At 47.8% G+C, this 24,205-nt stretch overlaps 1 protein-coding gene across 1 annotated transcript in view; it reads right to left on the bottom strand.

Moving 5' to 3' along the window:
* Positions 1 to 24,205, bottom strand: part of CDK1 (cyclin dependent kinase 1) — a 240,173-nt gene that overhangs the window by 46,507 nt on the left and 169,461 nt on the right. Inside the window, exon 5 of the mRNA XM_069611210.1 lies at positions 1,269 to 1,439. Within this exon, the coding sequence (XP_069467311.1) occupies positions 1,269 to 1,439 (171 nt within the window). The remainder of the gene's footprint in view (positions 1 to 1,268; positions 1,440 to 24,205) is intronic.

The following is a 24,205-nucleotide window of genomic DNA, read 5'->3' on the forward strand; positions in this document are numbered from 1 at the left end:
CTATTAAATATTGCACGTGTTGAATAAAAAGCGAATTCTTCCACATAAATAGTTGAACAGAGGTCCATACCATCAAAGTAGTGTCAACAGACTTTGCTCGCTAACTCTACTTGATCCCAAGCTGAAGAGAACTTTTCAGCTACACCAATATTGTGTTTGGTCCAGAGCCAAAGTGTAAACTGGTCGAATATTAAAGTTGGTTTCTCAGAATGACCCCCCCCCCCCAACCTGAGTAGGTTCCCTTAGCATTGATCCTACACACCATTCCAAGAGAATAATGTGCCGACATAACTTAACTAATGATCCTACCTTCAGATTCTATAGGAAATCTCTGGTCATTTCCCCAAAAGGATCCATGTATGACGAACCTTAACCAGAGTGCCCACAGCACAGGCTTTCCAGCTACCCCATCTGCAATACCTGTAGGGCACTGCAAAGGACCCGACCTCCAGCCATTTCAGAATCGACCTGCAAATACCAAATATGTACTATGCCCCAAGCAAAACAAGCAGTTTGTTGCTCTTCCCCAGCAGTGCATGCATCCATCCATGCTAAAGTGTTGCCTCTTGCTTCACTCAACAAAAACAAAGTTAAAATGGTAGCATCAAGTGCGTCATTGGTTGGCAAATGGTGCAGCCAGGATCTGCAGCTACGCCCCAAGTGAAAAAGCAAATGCTGCAGCTTGAATAGCACTGCCACCCCAGAAACAGAACCATCCAACCTTTTGTCCACTGGGCAGCGAGTCACCCGCCACTTCCCCTACTCCAAAAAAAAAAAGTCTGATGCATGCCATGGCCTAGGCTCATATCCGGGAATTCCCACGACTACATCAAGACAAAGCTGCAGCATGGCATGTGATGAACCAAACACTGAAATTAAACAAAAACTGTCTCGAACCTAGAAGCAGACAAGGAGACAAGGAGAGTTCAGGCTTAACTACTATCGACTCCAAATTGGTTTACAGCCAGAGCAGAAGCACAAAACTGTTACGTAGCTTACTTGTGGTTTCCCACCATAGCATTGTGATGGGCACCTCCACTCCTCAGGATGAGCAATGCCCAAATGTGGAAGGGGTGGGGGAGAATGTTGCAATACAGAAAATCAACACAAATGTTTCATTTCCGTATATGGTTAAATTAGCCAATAAAATAAGACACAAGTTGAACACAATGAACTACTAGACTACCAATTCATTTTTCTGCAGGTCATCTCATACATTTACAATAGGCAGCAATCAAACAGTACAAAACAAAGTAAAATCAGCTCACCTCATGTGTGTACACTCGTACTGGGATACCAAAGGCTCGTGCCAGTCCAAAGTCAGCCAATTTGATTACTCCTTTATTGTCTATAAGCAAATTTTGTGGCTTTAAGTCTCTGTGCAGGACCCTCCTTGTATGACAAAATACAATGCCTTGCAAAATCTGGTACAAGTAACTCTGAGGGAAGAACACATTAAAACCACTTAGCTTTTATTACAGTTTATTCCTTTTCCATATCCAACTGTACAAATTACAAGTTAAGTTCCTCACAATATTAACTATTACTCTACAGTTAAATATACAATTATGGAGAAAAACTGGCCCTTGCTGCAAAAACATTTGTGCAAATACATTCCTTGTTACATCTCTGCAAACATTAAACCTAAGGGTTGGGTCTTCATAGCTAGCAAGTATGCACAGGCCATGCATGGCACCAAGAGCCAGTGCAGGCTATTCCCTCCAAATGCTGGGAATCGCAGGAACATCCTGGAGAGAAGCATGAAGCCAGTCACAGAAGTCAAGTATGGCCAGGACTTGCTCCGGATGTCAGAAGAACAGCCTTCTACTTGCGAATTGTGGTTATGTTGTGCGGATGAAGTGAAACAGCAAAATAAGCAGTGCAAAAACGTGCACTCAACACTGGCCTTGGGCTTCCGACTGGAGCTTATAACGAGAGACAATCTCTGATGGGCCTGATAAATGACCACCTCCGACAGTGTAGTTTGGGCTGCCATTTTGTCACTCCCTGTGGAGATCTGGGTCAGGCTTTTGATTGATTTATAAAGCGCTTTGCACCAAAGCGCTATACATTGGAACAACAAATACACAGAAATAAATTAATGTGAGCAAAAATTACAACTTGAATCATTCCATAAAACAGTGTAATGAGCAATTACCTGAGAGGGGGGGGGCAGTGGAGTTGGAGTGATGAGGGGACCATGAGAAGGATTGAATGAATGTAGAAGGGAGAGTGTAAAAGGAGAGTGGGAGAGAATTGAAGAGGTGAAATCAGGGGGGGGGGGAGTCGAGAGGGCAGGGGGGGCCTTCACGGAGGGGAATGGAGAAGGGATTTAAGGGAGGTGCAAATTAAGCGAGGGTGGTGGAAGAGCGGATTGGGAGGGGGAGAGAGTTCCAGTGCAGAGGAGCAAGCAGTTGGAAAGAGCAGACCGAGAGGAAGCACAGGGGGAAGGGGAGTACAGTGAGAAGGAAGTGGTCAGCAGAACGAAGGGAGCGAGAGGGGGAGTAGGAGAGAAGGGAGGAGAGATGAGGAGCAAGACCATTGAGGGATTTGAAAACAAGGCAGAGAAAGTGGAATTTTAGTTGTAGGTGGAAAGGTAGCCAGGGAAGTTGAGAGCGAAAAGGAGATCGAATCACTGGGGGTAAGGAGACAAAGGGTACGAATAGCAGAGTGGTATATGGATATAAGGATTTAAGAGGGGCAAGATGCGAAGAGGGAAGTCCTAAGAGTAGAGTAGAGCAGTAGAAGAGGCGGGAAAAGATGAGTGAGGAGATAGGAGTTTAGTAGCGTGGAAAGTGAGGGAGGGACGAATTTTGCGAATGTTATAGAGGTGGTATCGACAGGAGCGGGAGGTGAGTGAAATCTGTTGCGAGAAGTAGGAGTCAAATAGAACGCCTAGATTGCGATCATGGGTAGAGATAGGAAGATCAGAAGGAGGAAAATGGATAAAACGGGGAGGAGAAGGGGGAAGAGTATTAGAGGGGAAGAAAAGGACTTCGGTTTTATAGGTGTGTAGAGAGAGAAAGCGGGAGGACATCCAGTTCTTAATGGCCGTGAGACAAGAGGAGAGTTTAAGATGATCAGGTGTGAAGGAGGAGAAAGAAAGAGTTAAGTATCATCCGCATAGAAATGATGGGAGATGCCAAAGGAGGAGATAACAGGGGCAATGAGGGAAGTGTAGAGAGAAAAGGAAAGGGCCAAGTACAGAGCCTTGAGGAGCACCGTAAATTAGAGGGAAGGAAGGAGAGGACTGGCCTCCCCATGAAACAGTAAAGGAACGGGCGGAAAGGTAAGAGGATAGCCATTTTAGAACGGGGCCTTTGAACCCGATGGAGGAGAGTACGGAGCAGGAGTGGGTGATCGACAGTGTCAAAAGCAGCAGAGATCAAGGAGAATAAGAATAGAGGATTGCTTAGAATGACTAGCAGTAAGGAGAGAGTTGAGAATGGAGGTGAGAGCAGTTTCAGTGGAATGTTTGGGACGGAAGCCAGATTGAAAAGGAGGAAGGAGAGAAGTAGAGACGAAGGAAGAGAGTTGAGAGTAAGCAAGTCGTTCAAGGATTTTAGAAAGGAAAGGCAGAAGAGAGATAGGTCTGTAGTTAGCAGTGAGCAATGGATCCGCAGAGGGTTTCTTAATAGGAATAATCGTTGCATGTTTGAAAGCAGAGGGAAAGATAGATGAGGAGAGGCAGAAGTTGAAGAAAGTGGTGAGGTAAGGGACAATGAGAGGGTAGATCTTAGGGATGAGAACAGAGGGGAGGGTCAGAGGGGGCGGACGTGGGATGGGCTTTGGATAGAAGGGATGAGATCTCAGAAGGGGAAACAGATGAGAAGACAGACATGGGAGAAGATGGGGGAGAGGGGTGAGAAGAGAAGGAGTCAGAGGGAGTTAATTTTTTGCCTGAGAGATGATTTGGGAGGAAAGGTAGTTGGCAAAGTCAGAGGGAGAAAGTGGAATTGGATGAGGGATCAGGAGTGGGAGGAGAGAGAAGACGGGAAAGTTTGAAAAATCCGCCGAGGATGCGAGGCTTGAGACTGAAGGTTAGAGTAGTAGGAGGATTTGGCAGTTGCAATACAAGAATTGTAGAGTGCATGGTAAGAGAAGTAAGAGGTTTGATTAGAAGGCGAGGGAGTTTTGAGCCAGTCTCGAGTCGCCTGAGAAGGCGCCGCATAGAGCGGAGATGTGAAGTAAGCCAGGGTTGAGGTTCATGAGTAGGGCGAAAGAGAGAAGGGGGTAGAGTTGGTCTAGGGCAGTGGTGATAGAAGATGAAAGGGAGGAGAGAGCATCATCGGGAGAGAGTAGTGCAAAGTCTTGGTGAGATGGAAGAGAAAAAGCGTGGAAGAGGGTAGGATCGAAATTACGCAGGTCGCGACGTGAGTATATTGACAGGGAAGGATAATTATTAGTGGGGGGTGAGAGGAGAAAGGGAGAACGAGAGTAGGGCATGGTAAGAGATAAACAGGAAGAGAAGAGAGGGGAGGAGGGATAGGTGGAGTTAAAGATGAGGTCAAGAGTGGAACCAGGAGTGCATAGGGGATGAAGGAAGGGGGAGAGGAGGTAGGAATCAGGGATGGAGAGGATTGGGGAAGAAGGAAGATGAATATTAAAGTCGCCAAGTACATTAAGAGGAGAGGGGGAGGAGAAATCAGAGGAGTTGATCTAGGTCTTCAAAGGAGGAGGAGAGAGGGCCAGGGGGGACGATAGATCAGGAAGGAAATAGGATGGGGAGAAGAGAGACTTGTAGAGGAATTCAAAGGAAGGGAAGGAGGGGAGAATTGGAGATGAGGAGCTAAATTTGGAGTGGTATAGGAGACCGACGCCACCACCGCGGCCAGAGGGGCGAGGGATATGGAGGAAGAGGCGGTTGTGAGGGAAGCGGGACAGAGGTGTTATGAGGAGGAATCCAGATTTCAGTGAGGCAGAGGAAATGGAGGTTGAGACGGAAGAATAGATCAAGGGTAGCAGCGGCTTTGTTACAGATGGATCTGGGGTTCCATAGAGCAATGTTCATGAGGGCAGCGTGTTTAGCAGCGGGGGAGAGGGGGGTGTACAGAAGGTAAGGGGGAGGGGTTGGCTGGGGGAGTCGGGGAGAGGATAGTGAAGGGGATTAGGCATAAGGAGGAAGGAGGAGAGGAGGGGGAAGGGATGGAAGAGGGTGGAAGGTGAGGTGGAATGAAGAAATGGCGGCTTGCATAGGGTCAGAGGGGGCAGGTACTGGGGATTCGATTTGAGGAGTCCAATTGTAGATGGCGTTCCAGGTAGACTCAAGTCAGTGGTAGGAGACAGCTGGGAGGATCCAAGAGATTCAAACTGCAGTGGGAGAAGTCCAGGTGCTTGAGGCAGGAAAGGGGAGATGGTAATTTTGAATTTCGCTTTGTAGCAGGAGGTCAGGGGCTCAGTAATGACCGGCTAGAGGCAATAGGGTCAGAGGAAGTAGGCACTCGAGGTCTACCAACGCAGGGGTCAAAGGACAATAGTTCGGAAGGTGGACATACAGGAGGTCTTAAAGCTGGTATCAGGTGTAGCTGGAGGCACACAAGGGTACAACGTAGTGGAGAAGGGGGCCGTGGAGGGGGCAGAACGTCTCAGAACCATAGAGAGGACTCCGTGTAGCCTCGACATGGTCCGGACACAGAGGGTGGAAGACCCAGAGGATCCAAAGTCTGATCTGGGGACAGGACCCACAGAATGGGGATGACCAGAGGGTGGAGAGCTGCGAGGCTGCAGAGTGGATACACAGAACTGTCCCGGCAAGGTCAGGCCCAGCGCAGTAGGGGGCTTAATCAGCAAAGCAGGACCACCAGAACCCAGTGTGTGGATGAGGGACCGTACACTGTATGAAGAAGAGGGCTCCAAGGGCTGTGCGGAGCAAGTCGACCAGGAGAGCTCAAGGTTGGCCAGTTGCTGGCTTCGTGTATGGCAGCAGTAGCATCCAAACCCCGATCCAAGGAGAGGGCTCCCGGGGCTGAATCGGGTGCGTGAAGGCTTTTGTAAGGCTATTGTCAACAAAGATATTACAGAAGCTTTGGAGTCCATTTCAGCCCTTTGTGAGGGAACCTCAGCAGAGCCGGTACTGAAAGACTTTGGCATTTTGCCCGTCTTTTTTGCACCCTATGAAGGACTGGTATTGAGTTTAACCCCTTTGAGGGTACCCTCAGGCCGATGCCTGGTGTCAGACTCCCAATAATGGGGGCCCCAGAGTTCTGTTAGTCTCTTTAGCCCCTTTCTGGGGATCCTCGGGAACGAGCCTCGCAATTTTAGCCCCTTTCCAGGGACCCTCGAGAAGAATCTTGGTGTGTTTAGCCCCCGAATGGGGATCCACAGGAGTTACCCTGAAAGAATTTACCCTGGCACTGGGAACTTCAGGGCCAACCACAGTACCCTTAGCCCCTTGATGGGGAACTTGAGATGCTACTCTTGTATCCAGGTTAGATCCTTGTGCGCTAACTGTGCGAGCCCTGTTAAGGCTAGAACATTTAAGGCCCCTCCCAGCACCAGATAGCCCTGGGAAGGAGACACCTCGCCGGGGTGCCCTAAAAAAGTAAGAATCACCAGACTATTCCTCTACTCGATGAAATGCTAATAAGCCAGAGGTAACTGCTGGAACACATCCTTTCAACTGACGAGCCTACACTGAAGTGCCTACATGGATAGCGAGTCGCAGAGACAGGAATCACCTTTACTACCCCCCCACCCCCCAATGTTCTGGGGCCCAATCACTCAAAGAATGAGGATCCGCTCTCACTAGCAAACACAGGATACAAAACCCTGAGGCCTCAGCATAGGCAGATGAAGATGGCCCAGGAACCAGAGTTGAAGGACAAGGGAAAACAAAAATCCCTACGATGCAAGTGTCTGACCCAGACAGTGTGGGGAAAAGGAATGAAGGGCAATGAGCTGGACACGGCTCAGGAAGGGCGTGGGTACAGCCAGGCGCAGGTGTCCTGTGTAAAAATAAAAAGGACAAACATTTTTTGTACCTTCAAAAGTGTCCTGGTCCCATCACACAGGACGGAATGTCCTAAAGTATGGAGGAAAGTGGAGCAAGAAACCAACTGCTCTGATGGTTACTTGTTCTATTCACTTTACTATTCAACAGGATTCTGAAAATGCTTGAAATATTATACAAGTGGCGTGTTTGTGCTCTTAGCAGAGCACAAAGTTAATATGTATTGTTGGGTCAGGAAGATTGATCTTATAAGGATAAACGTGTCAATCCCAGAACTTTTTACTTGCTCTTGGTAATTTATAATTAAGATGTTCCTCTTCACTTCTGATTTCTATCCTCTTCTACCCTGCTGAACTGACTGAAACTGCACTTGGCTACCCTCCGCTCACAGGCCCAGGTCTCCTGCCCCACCAGCTGCACACCTGCACTGCCTCCCAGGCAACCCCTGCACTTGGGGACAGTCTGTATCCCCTACAGTCCGCTCCAGCTCTCGACACTTTATGTCTGCACTTAACCCCTGCACTTGCCACAAGCTGGCTGCACATTTTACCTATTTTTTTTATATTTACTGTTGATCCTATGTATTGCACTGCCCCCCCCTTGCACTTTAGCGATCAAGGTCACCTGGCCTAGTAAGATCATTCTTTGTCTTCCTCTGCGCCCCCCCCCCGCCTGATCACACCTTGAAACATCTGTCTACAGGTGCGTTATAAATGTCATATTTGACCTTGTCCCTAGACGAGTGGGAATCTTTCTCCTAGTCTTCCTCTCTTTATGGGTGTCCTCCAAGTTAGTTTCCTAGAACCCTGGAGTGACTTATACTATGGCAGCACACACATAGTAAATGCAGTGGCCTCCTTTTAATTATTTTTCTTGGGTGAACTACTGTTTGCAAGAAGTGAAGTGGGAGTCACATCCCTTTACATGGCTTAAAGTGAGCCAGCACACTGTACCTTATGTGGAGTGCTGGAGGGGAACAATGTATCCCTTTCTTGCTTACCTGGTGAGATTTGTGACAATTGCAAATTTACTTAAATGGCTGGGGGCAGTGGTTTTAGTCTCATTCGCAGGCTGTTAAAATCAGCCTCAGTAATGCACAAGGGCACCCAATCTGCTAAAATTCAGAGTGCTTTTCCCCCCCTTCCCCATTTCTTGTTGGTCTTCCCTTGCCATTCTAGGCAGGAACGACCTCAGTAGGAGTTTGGTCTTTGACAGGCATCCTTAGTATTCCACGCTTAAACTCAAGAGTGTCTGAGAAGGCAGGAAGCGAGGGAGGAGTCCAAGTCTCTGCAGCACTTTGTCTTTCACCTTGCCAGAAAGAAACCAAAATGGGGCTGGCTGTCCTGATTGCACAGCCAGACCGCCTCCTTCTGTAAACTGCAGGGAGAGTTTGCAAAGGTTGGGCTGTAGTGCCCGATAACTCCAATCCCGGAAGCTGCTGACAATTAGACCTCTGAGCTGATCCTGAAGAGGCAAATTAAGGAAATAAGTCTGTAGCGATATCCAGCGACCAGAGAGACTAACCGGAGGCTGACGCAAACCTTCCTTCCAATCGACATGGGGTCCCAAAAACAAAGACTTCTACCCTGATCAGACAGGTTCACTGCCACTGCTGTATCTCCAGAGACCCGATTCAAATCCCTGAAGTCCCCTAAAAGGGCAGGACCAAGAGTGTAGAGCATCAGACCAGTGATATTCATTCTTGATCTGGCTCCTGTAAAGGGCACCAAATTCACAGAACTGCGAGAATCTGTGAAAGAAACCTTTGCTGGAAGCCTCCTCCGATGACTGCCGCGGCAAGTTCCCATCCAGTACTGTCATCAAATTAAGAAACCAGGGACTGGGTCTTGTGCTGCTGCAGCCTGAAGGCATCAAACCTCCTTTCTCCCAAGGTACTGTGGGCTTGGGTAATACTTTAATAGTGTACATTCTGTGAGGCCGAGTGGGCAATTTCAGTGGTTGGGAGTTTGCCCATACCACATGCTGAGGCCAAATGCTGGAAAGCAAGATACCCTCAAACTTTTTCTGCAACTGAAACCCGACATGTGTACAGCTTGCTCCTAGATCCCTAAAGGTCCCTCTTATGAACTCATGCTATAGACTAGGGAAGGTCTGTTATACTTTTCTATACACAATCCTAACCAAAGTACTTTAAGTTATTGTTGTAACTAACAATCCCCAGTGCAAGCCACTACTATTTAAGCAGTGGAACGGTCATTACTGACATTTCCTGTAACTGTGGGAGCAAACCCCCACTATCCAAGCAGTCTCAAGTGTTTGTTGGTGCTGTTTTTCTATTCTTAACTGAATGAGTCCAAAAGCTTAGCAAAAGGGTTTACCTACATTGAACAGATAGCATTTTAGTCTAACATTGGGTTTTGCTTTACCTGATATGCTTCCAAAACAAAACAAATGAGCTTGTAGCCCCTCTTAAAAAGATGGTTTTAGTTACAGGTTTAGCTGAGCAGCAGCTTTTCAAGTTAACACTGGGGTGAGTTTTCCCTGAATTGCTTAGTGCATTCTAAAATAGTTTGTGTTCATAGTTAACATTGAGTAGCTTAAAGCCCCTAAGTAGGAGTTACATTACCAGTTCTGAACTGTGTTCTTCAAAGTAATATCTGTTACAAGGTGTACACCTTTAAACAGGGTGAGTTTAAGGGATTTCTGTAACAGAAGGTCACTGCATACCTGACAGTGTCTATCAAGTACGGATTACATTCTAAAAAGGTAGATATATATTGTAAAGACTGGTAGGGGGTGTCTGTACTTCTGTTCTCTATATGGTAGAAGAGGCACAGAAGACCCCAGCCAAGATTCTCTATTATGGTAGCAATGGACGAGCAATCAAGGCCTAGCTTCTCAGGAGGTGATGCAGGCTGGTTCTTAAGTACAGTGTAGTCCCCAAGCCCCCACAAAGGTATGTCCACACACTATATTGGTTAGAACAAGGTCTTTATATAATCAATATTCAAGGTTATGTAAACTTATCATAATAACTCACTTTGTACTTAGGAAAATCAACAATGGCCAATATATACAATTCTAAAGTGGTACCACCCTTTGTATTAGATCTCATTAAAGTGCATCAACAATACTGTAACAATGTCACACAGATCAATAGAGTGAAACCAGCAATAGAGAGGAGAGAAAATAAGATGGTTGGGCAATAGGCAGAATACTGGCCCCTACCACTAGACAGTTGTGTGGAGATCCCCCCCCCCCCACCTGGGCAACCTGTAAAATAAAGATATAGCACAAGCCCAGTCCCTATATTGTTCTGCAAGTCTTATTCCCTCCTATAATGTTTTTACCCCCCCAATGTACCTGGTGGAGTCGAGTTCTTCGAAGAGGTGTCGACAGATCCTTCTTGAGCGACCCCCTTTCAAGTGGGAGTCACGGATCGTCGAGAAGCGTCGAGGAACTCGGCGTTCGGCGGCGGGGAATCGACGGCCCTTCTTGAATGCCTTCCCTTTCAAGCAGGAGACACGGGGCGTCGAACGTCCGACAACAAACAGGGTAGAACAGCGTCGATGAGGCGGCAGCTTCGTCCGAGCGGTGCTCGTCGGCTTCGGAGCGTCGGCGTCCTGCAAGGCAGAGGCGTGCGGGGCACCTCGGTGACAATAGTTCTGGACCGCAAAGATTGTGGAGACTGAGGCCCAGCAAGGGCGTCGAGTCGTTCGAGTCTTTGTGGTCTTCGGGTGGCGGGAAACCCACCGGTAGGTTTCTCCTCGGCGCGTTGGTCGTCCTCGACTTTCTCCGGCAGGATAAAGCGGCCGACGGTGCGGACGAGGGAGTCCTTCGATTCAAATGCTCTTAGGCAAGGAGCGGACGGCTCTGGTCGTCGGCGGCACGGCGTCAAGTGGTTCCCACGGCTGGGCAACACAACTTCGACGGGCCTCCAGCGGTTACACAAACCTGCGAACCCTGGTCGACGGCAATGGACTTCGACGGTAGGCGATGTCCGGGTGCTTCACTTCGATCTCCTCGGCGGTCCCGTCTCGGGTCGGCAGCCTTTCGAGGGTCTGTCTTCCAGGGCGCTTCGGCGAAGATGGAGCGGTGCTCGATGGTCCCTCGGAGCACGGGAAGAGGGCGCCTTACCAGGTCCTCTCTCGGGTCAGTCTTCGACGATAACGGCAGCCTTCGGATCGGTCGAAGCAAATGCAGCAGCAAGTCTTCTTCTTCCAGCTGGGCGTCGAGGATCAGCAGTTCCAGTTAATCTTAGAGTGGAGACTCAACTCCAGAACGCTTCTGAACAATTCAGTGGTGAGAGGTCCCCAGATATACTATTCGGTCTCTCATCCACACTGCTGGCCAATCATACAGAAGGGCATTCATGCAGTCAGTCAGCCAATCAGGCACACAGTGCATTCAGGCCACACTCCTCCCTTTCAGACACTCACAAGGAATGTGGATTGGGACAAGTACCCAGCCATTCAACACTACACACTGCATTCAGGCCAGTTTCGGGCAGGGCTGTCTCAGTCTTTGTGTCTCATGCCAGAAACCAGACAACCACAACAAGGAGTGTATATTGGTCACACACTCCATTCACCCAGGTCCCACCCACAGGAGGTACCCACAACATAGTCACTGGGAAGGCTCCAGTCAGTCTAGCTGGGCCTTCACAACAACACCATATATGGAACTTCCACCCAACAGCCAGTCAGGGGGAAGGTGGGTAACAGGAGGGACTGCTCAAAGCAAGTGGTAGGACTTCAGAGCTACAAGTATTTGAAACAAAATGGTGGCGTCCTGCCACGTACATTTATGTCAGTTTGCATTATAATTTCCTGCAAATATTATCTCATTTGTCATGCTGAATATCAGAGACACTGTATACTCGTGATTATAAGAGATAAGTACAAAAGGAACCCCAAGTTTGACTTTTAGCTTATTTATTTGACTAAGGTCAAAACAAAGAGGTAGAGCAAGGGTACAGTTTCCCTTAATATTTAGTGCTTTTTACAAACCAACACTTGCCTCTAGGTTGGCAAACATGTTCGAAATGGAGTGAAACAGAAAGCAAATTAGACATAATTCACAAACTTATTGTGCATAGTCATAACATTGTTAGTGCATGAGCATAAGAGCAAGACAGTTATTTCAGCAATTATGATCAAGACAATACATAGGTGTGAGCCATGAACTGAAGTTAGGTTTTCACATAGAACATCCTGGTAGTTATTTCCAAGCTGTATTGGATTATTTTGAGGGAGGTAACCAAGTCTTTGGCCCTACGTCTAGATGTTGATCAGGTGGTGTGGGGGGACCGGCATGTCTGAGCCAGAGGGGGTGTGGTCCCGTGACGTTTCGGCGGGAAGCGCCTTCTTCAAGGGAAAAACCCAGTCTCCCTGCATGGGGGAATCAGATGAGAAAAGTATTTAATGTAAATCGGGCATTATTGTGTTGTTGTAAAAACACAACAGGATATTAGCATGGCATTCAAACAAAAACAAATAGATTCAATTGAGGTTAAAATGCCCCCCGGCAGGTTTAAAATAAATGCCCAGACTTGTGGCTTGTGCTATCCAGTAACTGACCTGAATGTGTTAGAAATGGAAATGGGATTCAACTTCCATTGGCGTGGATTTGAGAAAAGTGGCCTGGGACAGAGTTTTAAGGCAAACACTGTTCTGTGCCTGAAAAATAGAGACACAGAAAAAGGAACATACATGTAGTAAGCGTCAGTGCTGTTGTTCAAATATGCCACTGGTGGCCAAAAAACAAAACTGTGTGCGGATCAACAGTTACAGAAATCCGCATCACAGGTAGCAAGCTTAACGTTACCTATATCTGTAATTTGGTAATTTTTAGGCGTCCTTGGAGCGTGCAGAAGTGCTGTGGGCCAGAGCCAGGACGCTTGCAGGGGCAGGAGGCTATTTTCGTCAGCCGCTTGCAACGGAAAAATAAGGAGGCTGCACGTTCCACGTTGTGGATGCTGAGTCACCCACTGTATAAAAAAGGGGGGAAGAAACGAAGGCACGGTTAGGTGGCTGGCCGTCCTAAATGACGTGTAGTGAGCCCTGTCACCGTTGCGTCCCTGCCCGAAGGCAGCGACGGCCCCATTAACTGGGGTGGGGGAGGGGGAGGGTTTGGGCCGCAGCATTACCTGATGCAAACAGGGTCCTGGCAGTAAGTCGGATCGTTGTGCGGCGGCAGGATGAATCACCTGGTGCGCGCTGTGTCAGCGATGGAATGCTACACTGTAGCTAGCATTTAGAAAGATGGAGCTGTGTGTCGATAGGTACTGCGCATGCGCACAGCATAGAACCGGGCTCCTGCGCAGGGGGCAGAGTCAGGGCTTCCCAGGACTTTGGGAAAACAAGGTAACAGGCAATAGAAAGCAAGAGGCCACAGGGGCCATCTTGTTTCCTATCAGGAATCAACTGATCCCAATGGCAGGGCCTGGGTATCCCAAAATGGAGGACACCCAGAGCACCTGTCAAATTCAGCATGGAGCTGCCACCAGCCCATACCCTGCTCTGTGGGCCACCCACAGGTGCCCAAAAACATACACTAGGGGCACAGGGTTGTACCCCTACCCATGGGTGCCATAAGGGTATCCCATGGGTCTGTTCACCAAACCAAAAGAGCTGCACTGCCAGGAGTCCCACATGGACTCCTGGGCAGAAAACACGACAGAACACACGATAAAAAGCAGTAAAGGACAAGGATTCAGAGGCCCTGTCCCTCTGATGCATTTCCAGCATCACATATATAGATCATGGTTTTACCCCAAGAATAACTGACTGCTATTCAGATTAAGTTTTAGGGTTGGCTCACCTTGAACTGTTGCTCCTAATAAGGTATTTATCTTGGCCTACTTGCATTTAAATAAATGCTTTCTATTTATAATGTAGTTTATTTCTTAAGACCATATGTATGCTACAATTTCTTTGTACCAAGCTACAGTGCCCCCTCCCTCCTAAGGTCAGCCGGGCTGCTCTGTCCATGCTACCCACATTCTCAGGGGGTACAGCCAAATACTAAGTAGAGCGTATGTACTGTCTCAGACGTATGGTTTTATGAAGCCCTTAGTAACATCTGCACTCAATATTCGGTTGAGGCAGAAATAATTATAAAAAAAATCGTTGGTGAGACCCATGTGGCCGATTTTCCTATGGCTCTGAAAAGCCACTGGGGCAGCCATTCCCTGCTCCTCTTCTGAGGCCTTTGTTTGTTTCCTGTATCATAGAAGCCCACACAGTACAACTGGCAATTGAGGCTTTAGAAGCCAGAGTCCTAACAAAAAAGCTGTGGGAGGGATCTAAAGCTCTTGTTCCCTTCCGCGTCCGAAGGAGGATCTGGAAATACTGCTAAGACTATGGACAGGTTTAATATGAAAGTCTGATCCCATTTTAGGCAAGAAGGATGTGTGCCAAGAACCACTTTGTCCTTGTGAAAGTTCAAGAAGGAGTTCTTCAGTGCAAAGAGCATGTAGTGTTCCAATCCTCCTTGCAGAGGAGATTGCAACCAGAAAGGCTACCTTCCAGGACAGGAGATTAAGGTTAATGGTCACCAAACCACCTTAAAGATCATGCACTGAGCCTAAAGGTTCTCCCAAATGCTAACCGTATTATCATATAGAGAATTCTTCTTTAATTGACTTGATATGAACGTGAACTATTCATCCTTACTAGCGAGTTTCCCTATGGAAAGGCTAACTTTCCATTTGAAGTATTTGACAGTAGATAAACGACTTTATTGTCCCTAGGTTGTGGTGGTGTCAACTATCTAGTAAAGGGAAAGTAGAGAGAAAACATCAAAAAGTGGGTCATTTAAAATTGCAGTTACCCAGTGGGACCTCAAGGATAGCAACACTCATTAAGGAAGAAAATAAGACTGGGGCCTACCGGCACTGTATTCTGCCCAGTCTTTCTCCACTTAAGCAGATAGTTCAGTTCGGCCATAATTAAAACTACCTACTACTTTGAAACGGCCATTTTTTTTATATTGAGACTTGTGCTCCGTCACTTTTGTTTTCTCAAAAAGCTTAATATTTTTTAAGTTACTCCTACACGTATCCATTAAAAGATGGAGAACTGTCAAACAACCAATAGAATGAAACATTCAGAGACGCAGCATGTTATTAAAAGATCACAAAACATTGAGGTGGATGCTTTTTTTCACCTGTCTTTTGCAAAAAGGATAACTTCCAGATTTATACCCAATTCATTGAACATAAATCTGTCGTGTTCATTTCCAATCTGCAGAATGCCAGCCAAGCAGGTGAAGAAATTACATGTCCTTTGACCCCAAACAACCCCAAATTATTGCAAGCAATTATTTATAACACCACAAATTAAGGGTGTTCATGGTCCCGACGGAGATGCACTAATATTTTGCAGACAGCAGTCAAAAGGCAGCAGGAATATCTTTAATTATAGCTGGCCTGATAATTATCAGATCAGGCATCAGTGAACGCAGAGGGGGGCAGAATAAAGGGCAAGTAGTCCCCAGTCTTTATTTTCTTCCTGTTAAAAAGAAGAAAAAAAAACATTCTTGGCTCCCGAAGTAACTGCAGTCTATATTTTAATCCCACATTTATTGAAGCACAGATTGCAGATAAGAAGGGGTGAAAGTTTTGTTGCTAGATAAGCGACCCCACCTCAATCTAGGGGCAGGCAAAACAAGTTTGTCGCAGGTCAATTATCGCTATGGGCTGCATTGGTATATAGAAAAGCTAATTGAGCATCACATAAGGTAACATTTGGTTTGAGGAGGCGTAACAGGTGGAGCATCCCATCAAAATTACAGGGTTAAAGTGAATTAAAATTGGTTCCGATAGACCATATACCTCCTGCAGTACAACATCTACATCCAAGTGGACACATGGCGAGCTAAAAGATAAACACATTGACTGAAGACACAAGTGGATTGATCATCTAACCACCAGTAACAGAAAAGGCATTTACATTGAGAAAATTGATAATTGGCGTGCCACTCGAGAAATGATCACCTTAAAGATCAATGTGTATTAGTGACCTGATCTCATGAACTAGCCTGCAAAGTTCAGCAATTATGGAGTAGGGTGCCACACCTGCTGATTTTTCTGAAGGAGATTATAGATCAAGTAAATTAATAGGAGAACAAACTAATCTGGACTGAGAAAGAACCTTGCTGGCCACCAACACCACATAGTGCAATGCATCACTGCTGCAAGGTCAGCAGGGCCCAGTGAATTTGGGGCAAGGAGGAAAGGCTAACATATGCTTTATCCCAGGAAATCTCCAGTGAGTCTTCAAGAGGATTCAGGCCTAGACCCTTCGTAGATGCATCTTGATATTCAAATATGGCCCCAGCACCACAAATAGCTTAGATTTGCAGTTGTGAACAATCGCTCAGTATGGAGTGCTTGCTTTCAGTTTGAGCTTCCTGGATGCATGCAGTGGTTATTGTTTACTGTAGCAAACAAGTCTCTGGGGGTTTCCCCACTCGCACAAGATCAGGGAGAGGATGTTTTATTTGCCACGGATAAATATTGCGAGGCATGCAAGGGAATCATTCGCAAATTGATCTGGCCCAGGATGTGCAGAGATGAAATCAGAACAGACTATCTTGTTCGTAATGCTGGCTTGGAAAGCCTTTTTTGCCAGAAATAAAAAGGCAGACTGCTCTAAGCAGTTGATTTGTTGTTCTATCCAGAGATATGAGGTAGAACAGTCCAGGTGCTACAAAATGGTTCCCCAGCTTAGTATGGAGGGATGTGTGGTTATCGTCACCTGTGAAGCTGGTTCGATGGAGAAAAACAAACACCTTGAGAGGTTGGCATATATGGACCATGACATTCTGTTCCTTTTCCTGGTGCAACCTGAATCAATTGGGTTGGTCTGGTGGCTGATACTCCAGTCTCAAAAGGTAACAGTACGCCAAATGTTTAGCCTTGTTCGAGGAAGAGCAACAACGTGGGATACAATTATGCAAAGGAGTCTCTGCCCAGCATGCAGCCATCCAGAAGGAATGAAATTGTTTTAAGAAGAGTCTTCATCTGCATCAGTTACAAAAACCCTGACCAGGATTGTGTTACATTGAAAACAAATGAGTCTTGTGGGAGCATCCATTTTCTGCAGTTCACCGACAATCCCAGGGAGAACAAAAGATAAAGTAACACTCAATTAGAGTATCTCTTTCTGGAGGTCAGTGCGATCCAGGGAGCGAGTCGTCCAAATCTTGATAGATATGGATTCCATGAAGCCTGAGGAATGCCGCTATGAATCATCTTTAAGACTTAGGGGGTCAAGCTCAAACTGAAAGCAAGCACTCCATACGGAGTGATTTTTCACAACTGCAAATCTAAGGTATTTGTGGTGCTGGGGCCATATTTGAATATGGAGATACACATTTTGAAGATTCACTGCACAGAGCCAATCGCCTTATTCCAAAGATGAACAGGTTGCAGCCGGTGTGATCTTGAGCCGCTCGGGGTAGGTAGAGGTTCGACAAGTCTAAGTGCACCAGCAAGGCAGGTTGGATTTCGGCAATCTAAAAAATAAATTACTCACCGTAGTGACTAACATACTTATTCCATTAGTCCCCTTTCCTTCATACTGCATGGGCGTCCCTCGCGAGGGACGGGAGATGGAACCTTTTTCATCAGAAAAATCTTTCCCCCTCTAAATTTAGAGGACCAGCCCTGGGAGCATGTGCTGTCCTGACGCCACCCTCCGGCACCACACCTCAGTCCCCAAAGAGGCGTCAACTATAGATATGCCACTGCCTAATGACACCAGATTATTGGGGGAGGATGGTGGGATGTATGGAGGAAAGGGCAATACGGCCGAAGTACGTTAGCCACTACGGTGAGTAACTTCTAATTACTCTTACGTCCCGTCCTCTTTCCTCCATACTGTATGGGCAATTACAACTGAATGTAGCCCCAGGGAGGAGATGAGACCCTCCTTAAGAAAACAGGTTCCAGAGAACCACCTGCCCGAAAGCTGCATCCGACCTGGCGCCGGCATCCAAACAGTAATGCTTGCAGAAAGCCGATGGAGTGGCCCATGTGGCCGCCCTGCTCATTACCTGCCAGGGGACATGGCGCTGAAAGGCGATGGCCGTTGCCTAGGTTCTGACCGCGTGGACATGCACGTTGCTGGAAGGGGTCTATGCTGGCCCTCGTAAGCTTCCTTGATGGCTGAGACCATTTAGCAGGAGATGGGGGCTCTGGAGGCCTCCTAGCCTGGCGCTGCGCCTCCAAAAGTGACTAGGGAATCTGACTTGCAAAGGCCCTTGGTCCTCTCCAGGTAGAATTTCAGGCCAAGCCTGACATCTAGGCAGTGCAGAACTCTGAGGCTTGTCCTTCAGGTCCGCAAAGAATGTAGGAAGGATGATCCTTGTTTAAGTGAAAGGCCGATGGCACTTTAGGTAGAATACCGATAGGTCCGCAGGACCACGTTATACTTGTGAAAGGTAGTGTACAGCTCTGAGGCAACTAGGGCCTGGATCTCGCTGACCCTACGTGCTAATGTGAGGCTGACTAGTAGGGCCTTCTTGATGGTGACCAGCCTGATGTCTGCAGACACCACAGGCTCAAACTGCTTGTGCGCAAGGGTGCAAAAGACTAGGTTCAAATCCCACATGAGGTGTGTGTTAGGGAGAATTCTCCGTTTAGGCTGAATTTCCTAACCTAGTGAGTCCCCCAGCAGCTTTGCTAGATTTCTGGAGTTTGTTTTTTTCTCCTGCCAAGAGTGAGTCTCTTTTCCTCACACTCTTGGACATGATTTGAGGGGTTCCTTTGACTTAATGTGTTTTATGGGTTATGGGGTCTTTTACTCCATAGCGTCTTGTGTTTTTACTATATGTTACACAGCACCCTCAGTGCAGTGACACCGGGGTGTCATAGTGACACCCCACCATAGACTCCATACCCTGGGACTGACTACTGTCTCCCAGGGCAAGTAAAGTCCCCATTGGCTTTACTAGTCCCAAATTATGAACAGAAACCAGTACAAACCATCATACTGTGGACGTACTGGTCGGGGCAATTCGATTGCCCCGGGGTCTGTCAGTCAAGGGGCACTTCTCCGCCCCCCCCCCCGATAGAGTTCTGGCTGGTGGCAGTGGATACTACTTTTTATATTCGACCGCGAATATATCTCTATGGGATTTTCCCATTGTTCCAGGCTACCAACTTTAATTATTTAATTCTTATAGCCTCGAACATACCGCCGGTTTATTTATTAATTCGCCAGTTGGTATTTTTTGCCAGAACTCGATTCTAAAATGGCATTTGTGTTCTCTTCTGTGACTCCAACCCAAGGTGAGCCCTTTGTTCCACTTTTTGGCGGGCTTCTCCACAGAAGCCCCCAAAAGTGGTCCCACTCTGTCTGGGTACCACCCGGGTGTGTGGGAGGGGGTTTAGGCACCCTGGACTGAGTTACCTTGGTAGCTCAAGTCGCACTCTGGTGCGATTGGCCCAAGTGGTGAGCCGGCCGGCTCACCACTTAGCATGTTTGATTGACAGCTAGGCTGAGTGAATGGGGGTGTGCTGCACAAAAGGGCTTTGGGGACTGGAACTTCAGAAGTTTCCACAGGTCCTGGAAATCCGACGGAGAAGCTGAGCCGACCTGCTACGACGACACCACTTGTGGAGCCCTGCGGAACCGACTCACCACTTCCCAACGACAGAACCACTTCCCAACGACAGAAGATCTCCCGGCTGGAGAGTCTTCTTCCCCTGACTGGTGGGCACAACCAGTTTACCTTCTTTTTCTCGCATCCCAGGACGTCTTGTGGTCGAATTGCCTGTGCCAAGCACCCCGGCAACCGGATAGCCACTTACCACTGGACCGTGAACAAAAGGACCGCTCCTTTTAACTGAGAAATCCGCGGTTGGTTTCTTCCCTGGCAGTGAAACACTCCTGCTTTCCTCCCCGAGATCCTCTCTTCCTCCGGACGAAGCACCGACTTGCACCCGCTGCCAGTAACAACTGCCCCCGCTGGAGTATTCGCACCACTTTAAGGTACCGTGTCTGCCGGGACTCCCCTTCTAAAGATTGCTACAAGGCAATAATAATCCTCAACCTTCTGGACTGGGCTGGCCGCCTTGACCATCTAACTGGTCCCTTTCTTTTGGTCCAACTTCATTCTGAAACTTTGAGACTTTTGTGCACTTTTCAACCGTGTGACCTTGGACACATTTCGTTCTGATCCTCTTAAGTGGATCTGGCTTTCTGAACTCGAGTGTATAACTTTTAGTGACTGTTTTTGAACTGCTTGATATTAGTGCCAGTGTGTTTTATTAGATGTGGTTTTAAATAAATAAATCTTTAACACCAAGCTCTGGTCAGTGTTTGCTTGCTCTACTGTGTTCTTTTGACCCATTGTGAATACTCTGTATACTGCCCAACTCTTCTTGAGGGAAGTCCGACTGCTCAGCTACAGCTACCAAGTGAATCTGTGTGGTACAGACCGCTACCAAGTGGGTTTACTGCCAAACACCTGTAGTCTTAAATCTTTTGCAGTGGTCCCAGAGGAAACTGCACAGGTTTCTGCCTAACAGTGTGGCTTCCTGATGGGCGGGTAGAGTCTAGCGAGTCCTGCCAAATGTCTGACAATCAGGTTGGCGGAGAAGACTTCCTGAATTCCTGTAGACCCAAATGGCAGAGTAGGCCCAAATGGCTCAGAGGTATGTGCTGCAGGTGTCCACCTGCACGCCAGAGTTGGCGAGGTGCGCCGTGAATGACAACACGTTGTCCAATGAACAACCCAGTGGGTCAATATCCTTGGAGTGCGCCCCCGTGGCAGAACCTGGTCCATTTACTTTTATACTGGCATCTGGTAGCCTTGCTCCCAGCCCCATGTATGATTTCCAGATTGACGAGACAGGTTGTGGTGGCAGAGCACCACTTGCTTAGGAACCACGCTGTGAGGGCCAGCTTCTGGGGCAGGGTGGATGTCCCTGCCCCCCTGCTTGCCCGTCGGGAGGTGGATTGGAGGGACCGCAAAGAGGCTGAGCAGCTCAGAGAACCATGGCCTGGCTGGCCACCACGGAGGTATCAGAATGACATTGAGCTGGTGAGACTCCTTCAGCTTGCAAAGCACTCTGAATCAGAGGAGTGGGTGGGAAGGTGTATGCGAACATGTCGTTCCACTGGATCCATAAGGAGTCACCTAGGGAGCCTAGACCCAACCAGGACGCCACTGGTAGCACTTCTTGTTGTGCCTGGTGGCAAAGAGATCCACCTGGGACGGCCCCATCTGTGGAAGATCTCCTGTGCAACGAAGTCATTCAGCTGCCACTTGTTGTCCGCTCCCAACCTGCTGAGCCTGTCGCTTCCAGGTTGGATTGCCATGAGGACAATCTAGTTCTCCAAGGCCCATTCCCACAGGTTGATTGCCAGTCTGCACAAGGAAGGGGACCTGGTTCCCCCCCCCCCACAGTTGATGTAGCAGATACTCGTAGAGTTACAACCCTTCCCTTGAGACGTGGGAGGAAGGCTGTGAGCGCTAACCAGATGGCGTTCAGCTCCAGCCAATTGATGTGGTATACTTGTTCTTGACGGGTCCATGTGCCGTGAACCAAGGGGTCCTCCAGGGTGGCTCCCTAGCCCTCTACGGACAAGTCTGTGGCAAGTCACCTGTGGGCCACTCACACGGGCTCAGAATTCAGGGGATCCGTGCCTTACAAGTAAGCGGCTAAGAGTAAAATATTTGAGGAAAAGCATGGCTTGTATGACTGTCAGACCAATTATTGGCTCAAATTAGAGTGGTTCAGGAATGGTTTTTGGGTAACAGTGGACAAATGTGGTGCCAGATGAACAGGGCGGTGGTGGGTAAGCCACTGGAAGAAATACTTTGGCAGCCTAAGGAGAATAGTCCAAAGAAGATGTAATCCAGTCTGATAACTGCTCTGGTGGGGGGACTCCTGGGATGCTTTGCTCTGGCAGGTGGCCCTAAATTTCCTCACCGTGTACACCCCGGTTTAGGAACCCTCCGTTTACATCGGGCAGGAAATGGGAATGTTTGCCAAGTGGGAAGATGCAGGGTGCTGCAAGCTCCAAGATATGTTTGGAGGGAGCCAATGTAAAGTCTTTGACCATTGCAATCAGGATTTTGGGCTTGGGGAAGGAGATGTGTATAGTCGCAACTGAGACACTGGCCTTAACCGTTCGATCAGATCTGCGGCCAGTCAGTACCTTACTCCCTTTGAGAAATGTTATAACAGATTCAGGCAACAAACCGCTGTTAAAAGCATTGTATACAATTGTGGCTGAGGTACCCCAGACTTGGAAATGGCCCTACATGTCCTGTTTGGAAAGAGCTGTGGAACAATTTCAGGAAGGCCAGTGGGTTTAGCTGTAGGCAGCTCTACCCAGACTTACAAGTGCCATCAAAGTGCAGGCGATGTGGATCAAGGTAATGTTTCAATGCCACCTCACCAGAGAAACCACAGGTAATCCCCTAATATGTCAGTGCTGTGGTGGAGGGTATGCTGGGAGTTGGCTTCCTGGAAACACATTTTTTGGGAATACTTGATCAAAACAGCCATTCTGGGTGCATCTGTACAGAAGTACATAGAGTTTTTGGCATGCAGGTTTCAGATAAGGGGAGGTCATATTGGGGATTAGTGATGTTCCGGGGAAGTGTCCTCAGGGGTGCAAAGGAAGGCTTATGTAATCTTGATAGCTGCGCATAAATGGAAGTAAAAATGTGACCCTTTAGAGCATGATTGGGTGGGAAAGGTCTGGAACTTTGCTGCTCTAGAGTGGGTATTTTCTAAATTCAGGAGGCCCACCAAAATTTCAAGATGGAATTCTGAATTTTAGCGCTGCCTGGTGCCCCAAGCAAATAAGATGTTGGGCTTGGTTTGGCCATACACTAGCAAACCGTTGCTTTTGTTGGACGCCGTTTGGGCCCAAAACGGCTATGGGTCGCGTGCGATTGTTTCTAAGTGGGGGTTAGGGGTTTTTGAACAGGGGGCAATTGTTAGGGCGAATTCAGAAATGTGCCAATTCATGTTTACCTTAGAAACCCCCAGCACTTTCACTGAACTCTAAGACTTTATTTTTAACCTGGAGCGAGTGAGACCCTTTTTCCCCACTGATTTATTTTTCTGCGATTTGGACTGGGTTTCATTTTAACTTTGGAGCCTGACAAACTACGTAGGCATTATATTTACATTGCGACAGCACCTTCAGTGCAGTGGCACAGGGAATTCATAGATTTCCCAAAGGTTCAAATACTTTCCCTTGGTAAAACTACTGTTTCCAAGAGCAGTGAAATTAACTTACATTTTGTAACTTTCTAGACCCAGCACATACTATCTTACAATAGGGTGCTGGAGGGGTTACTTAGTATCCCCTTTGTCTAGTTTCTCATAATATTTTTAGGTTACCCTTTCTACAATTAATGGCTGGTTGCAGTGGTTTAGTTTTTACTACCCATGTTTTTACTGTGGGCTGCAATTGCAGCCTTGGTAAAGCACCCATGGGTGCCCATTTGGTAAAAATGGCCCTGGTCCTTTTTCACCATTAGTTGGAAAGGTCCTTGAGGTTTACTCTGCGCGCCAAACCAGGTTGATATTTTATCAATATCGCGCTCGTACACAAGTGTTTCAGAGCACGACAAGGGACACGAACAGGGGAGAACGAAACAGATCTTACTAGGCCCAGTGATATGGAGAACATGCAAGTACATTGGGGGGGGTGGGAGGGAGTGCACGGAGGCGGGGAGAAGTGGAAAGTGTGAAGCAATGGAGAAACAGAAAGGCAACAAACAGTGGTAGTGCAGCCAGCAATTGGCAACTGCTAGGTTTAAAGCAGACAGGGTAGATTTGATAAGTGCAGGAAGAAATGGGAGCTGTATGGGTACAGACAGACTCCAGTGCAAGGGGTGGCCCGGAGGCAGTGCGGAAGGGTGGCAGGGTGATCAGGTACCTGGGCCCGGGGGACAGAGGGTGGCCAGGTGCACAGTGCTAAGAGATCAGCAGGGGAGATGGGGAGCAAAGGCAAAAGAAAAGAGGAAGGTCTTATGGTGCTTCCGGAACCGGAGATGGTTCTCAAGTTTGAGTGGTAGGGAGGCCCCAGCCGAAGACAGATCTACCCCCCAGCTTGTTTCTTTGAAAAACGACTGACCCTGAGGGAGGTAGAGGAGCAAAGAGCTCGAGAGGAAAGGTATTTGAGGGATAGCCGACAGTATTTTTGACCCAGGCTCCAGAAAGCCGTGGACAATGCAGAGTGATTTGAATGTATTCCTTGCATCCACTGGGAGCCATTCAGAGCTGGAGAAATATTCCAGGGCTTGAGGCCAAGGACA

The sequence above is a fragment of the Ambystoma mexicanum genome, chromosome 8 (genome assembly GCF_040938575.1).
Source record: "Ambystoma mexicanum isolate Mex_15411 chromosome 8, UKY_AmexF1_1, whole genome shotgun sequence".
Classification (NCBI taxonomy): domain Eukaryota; kingdom Metazoa; phylum Chordata; class Amphibia; order Caudata; family Ambystomatidae; genus Ambystoma; species Ambystoma mexicanum.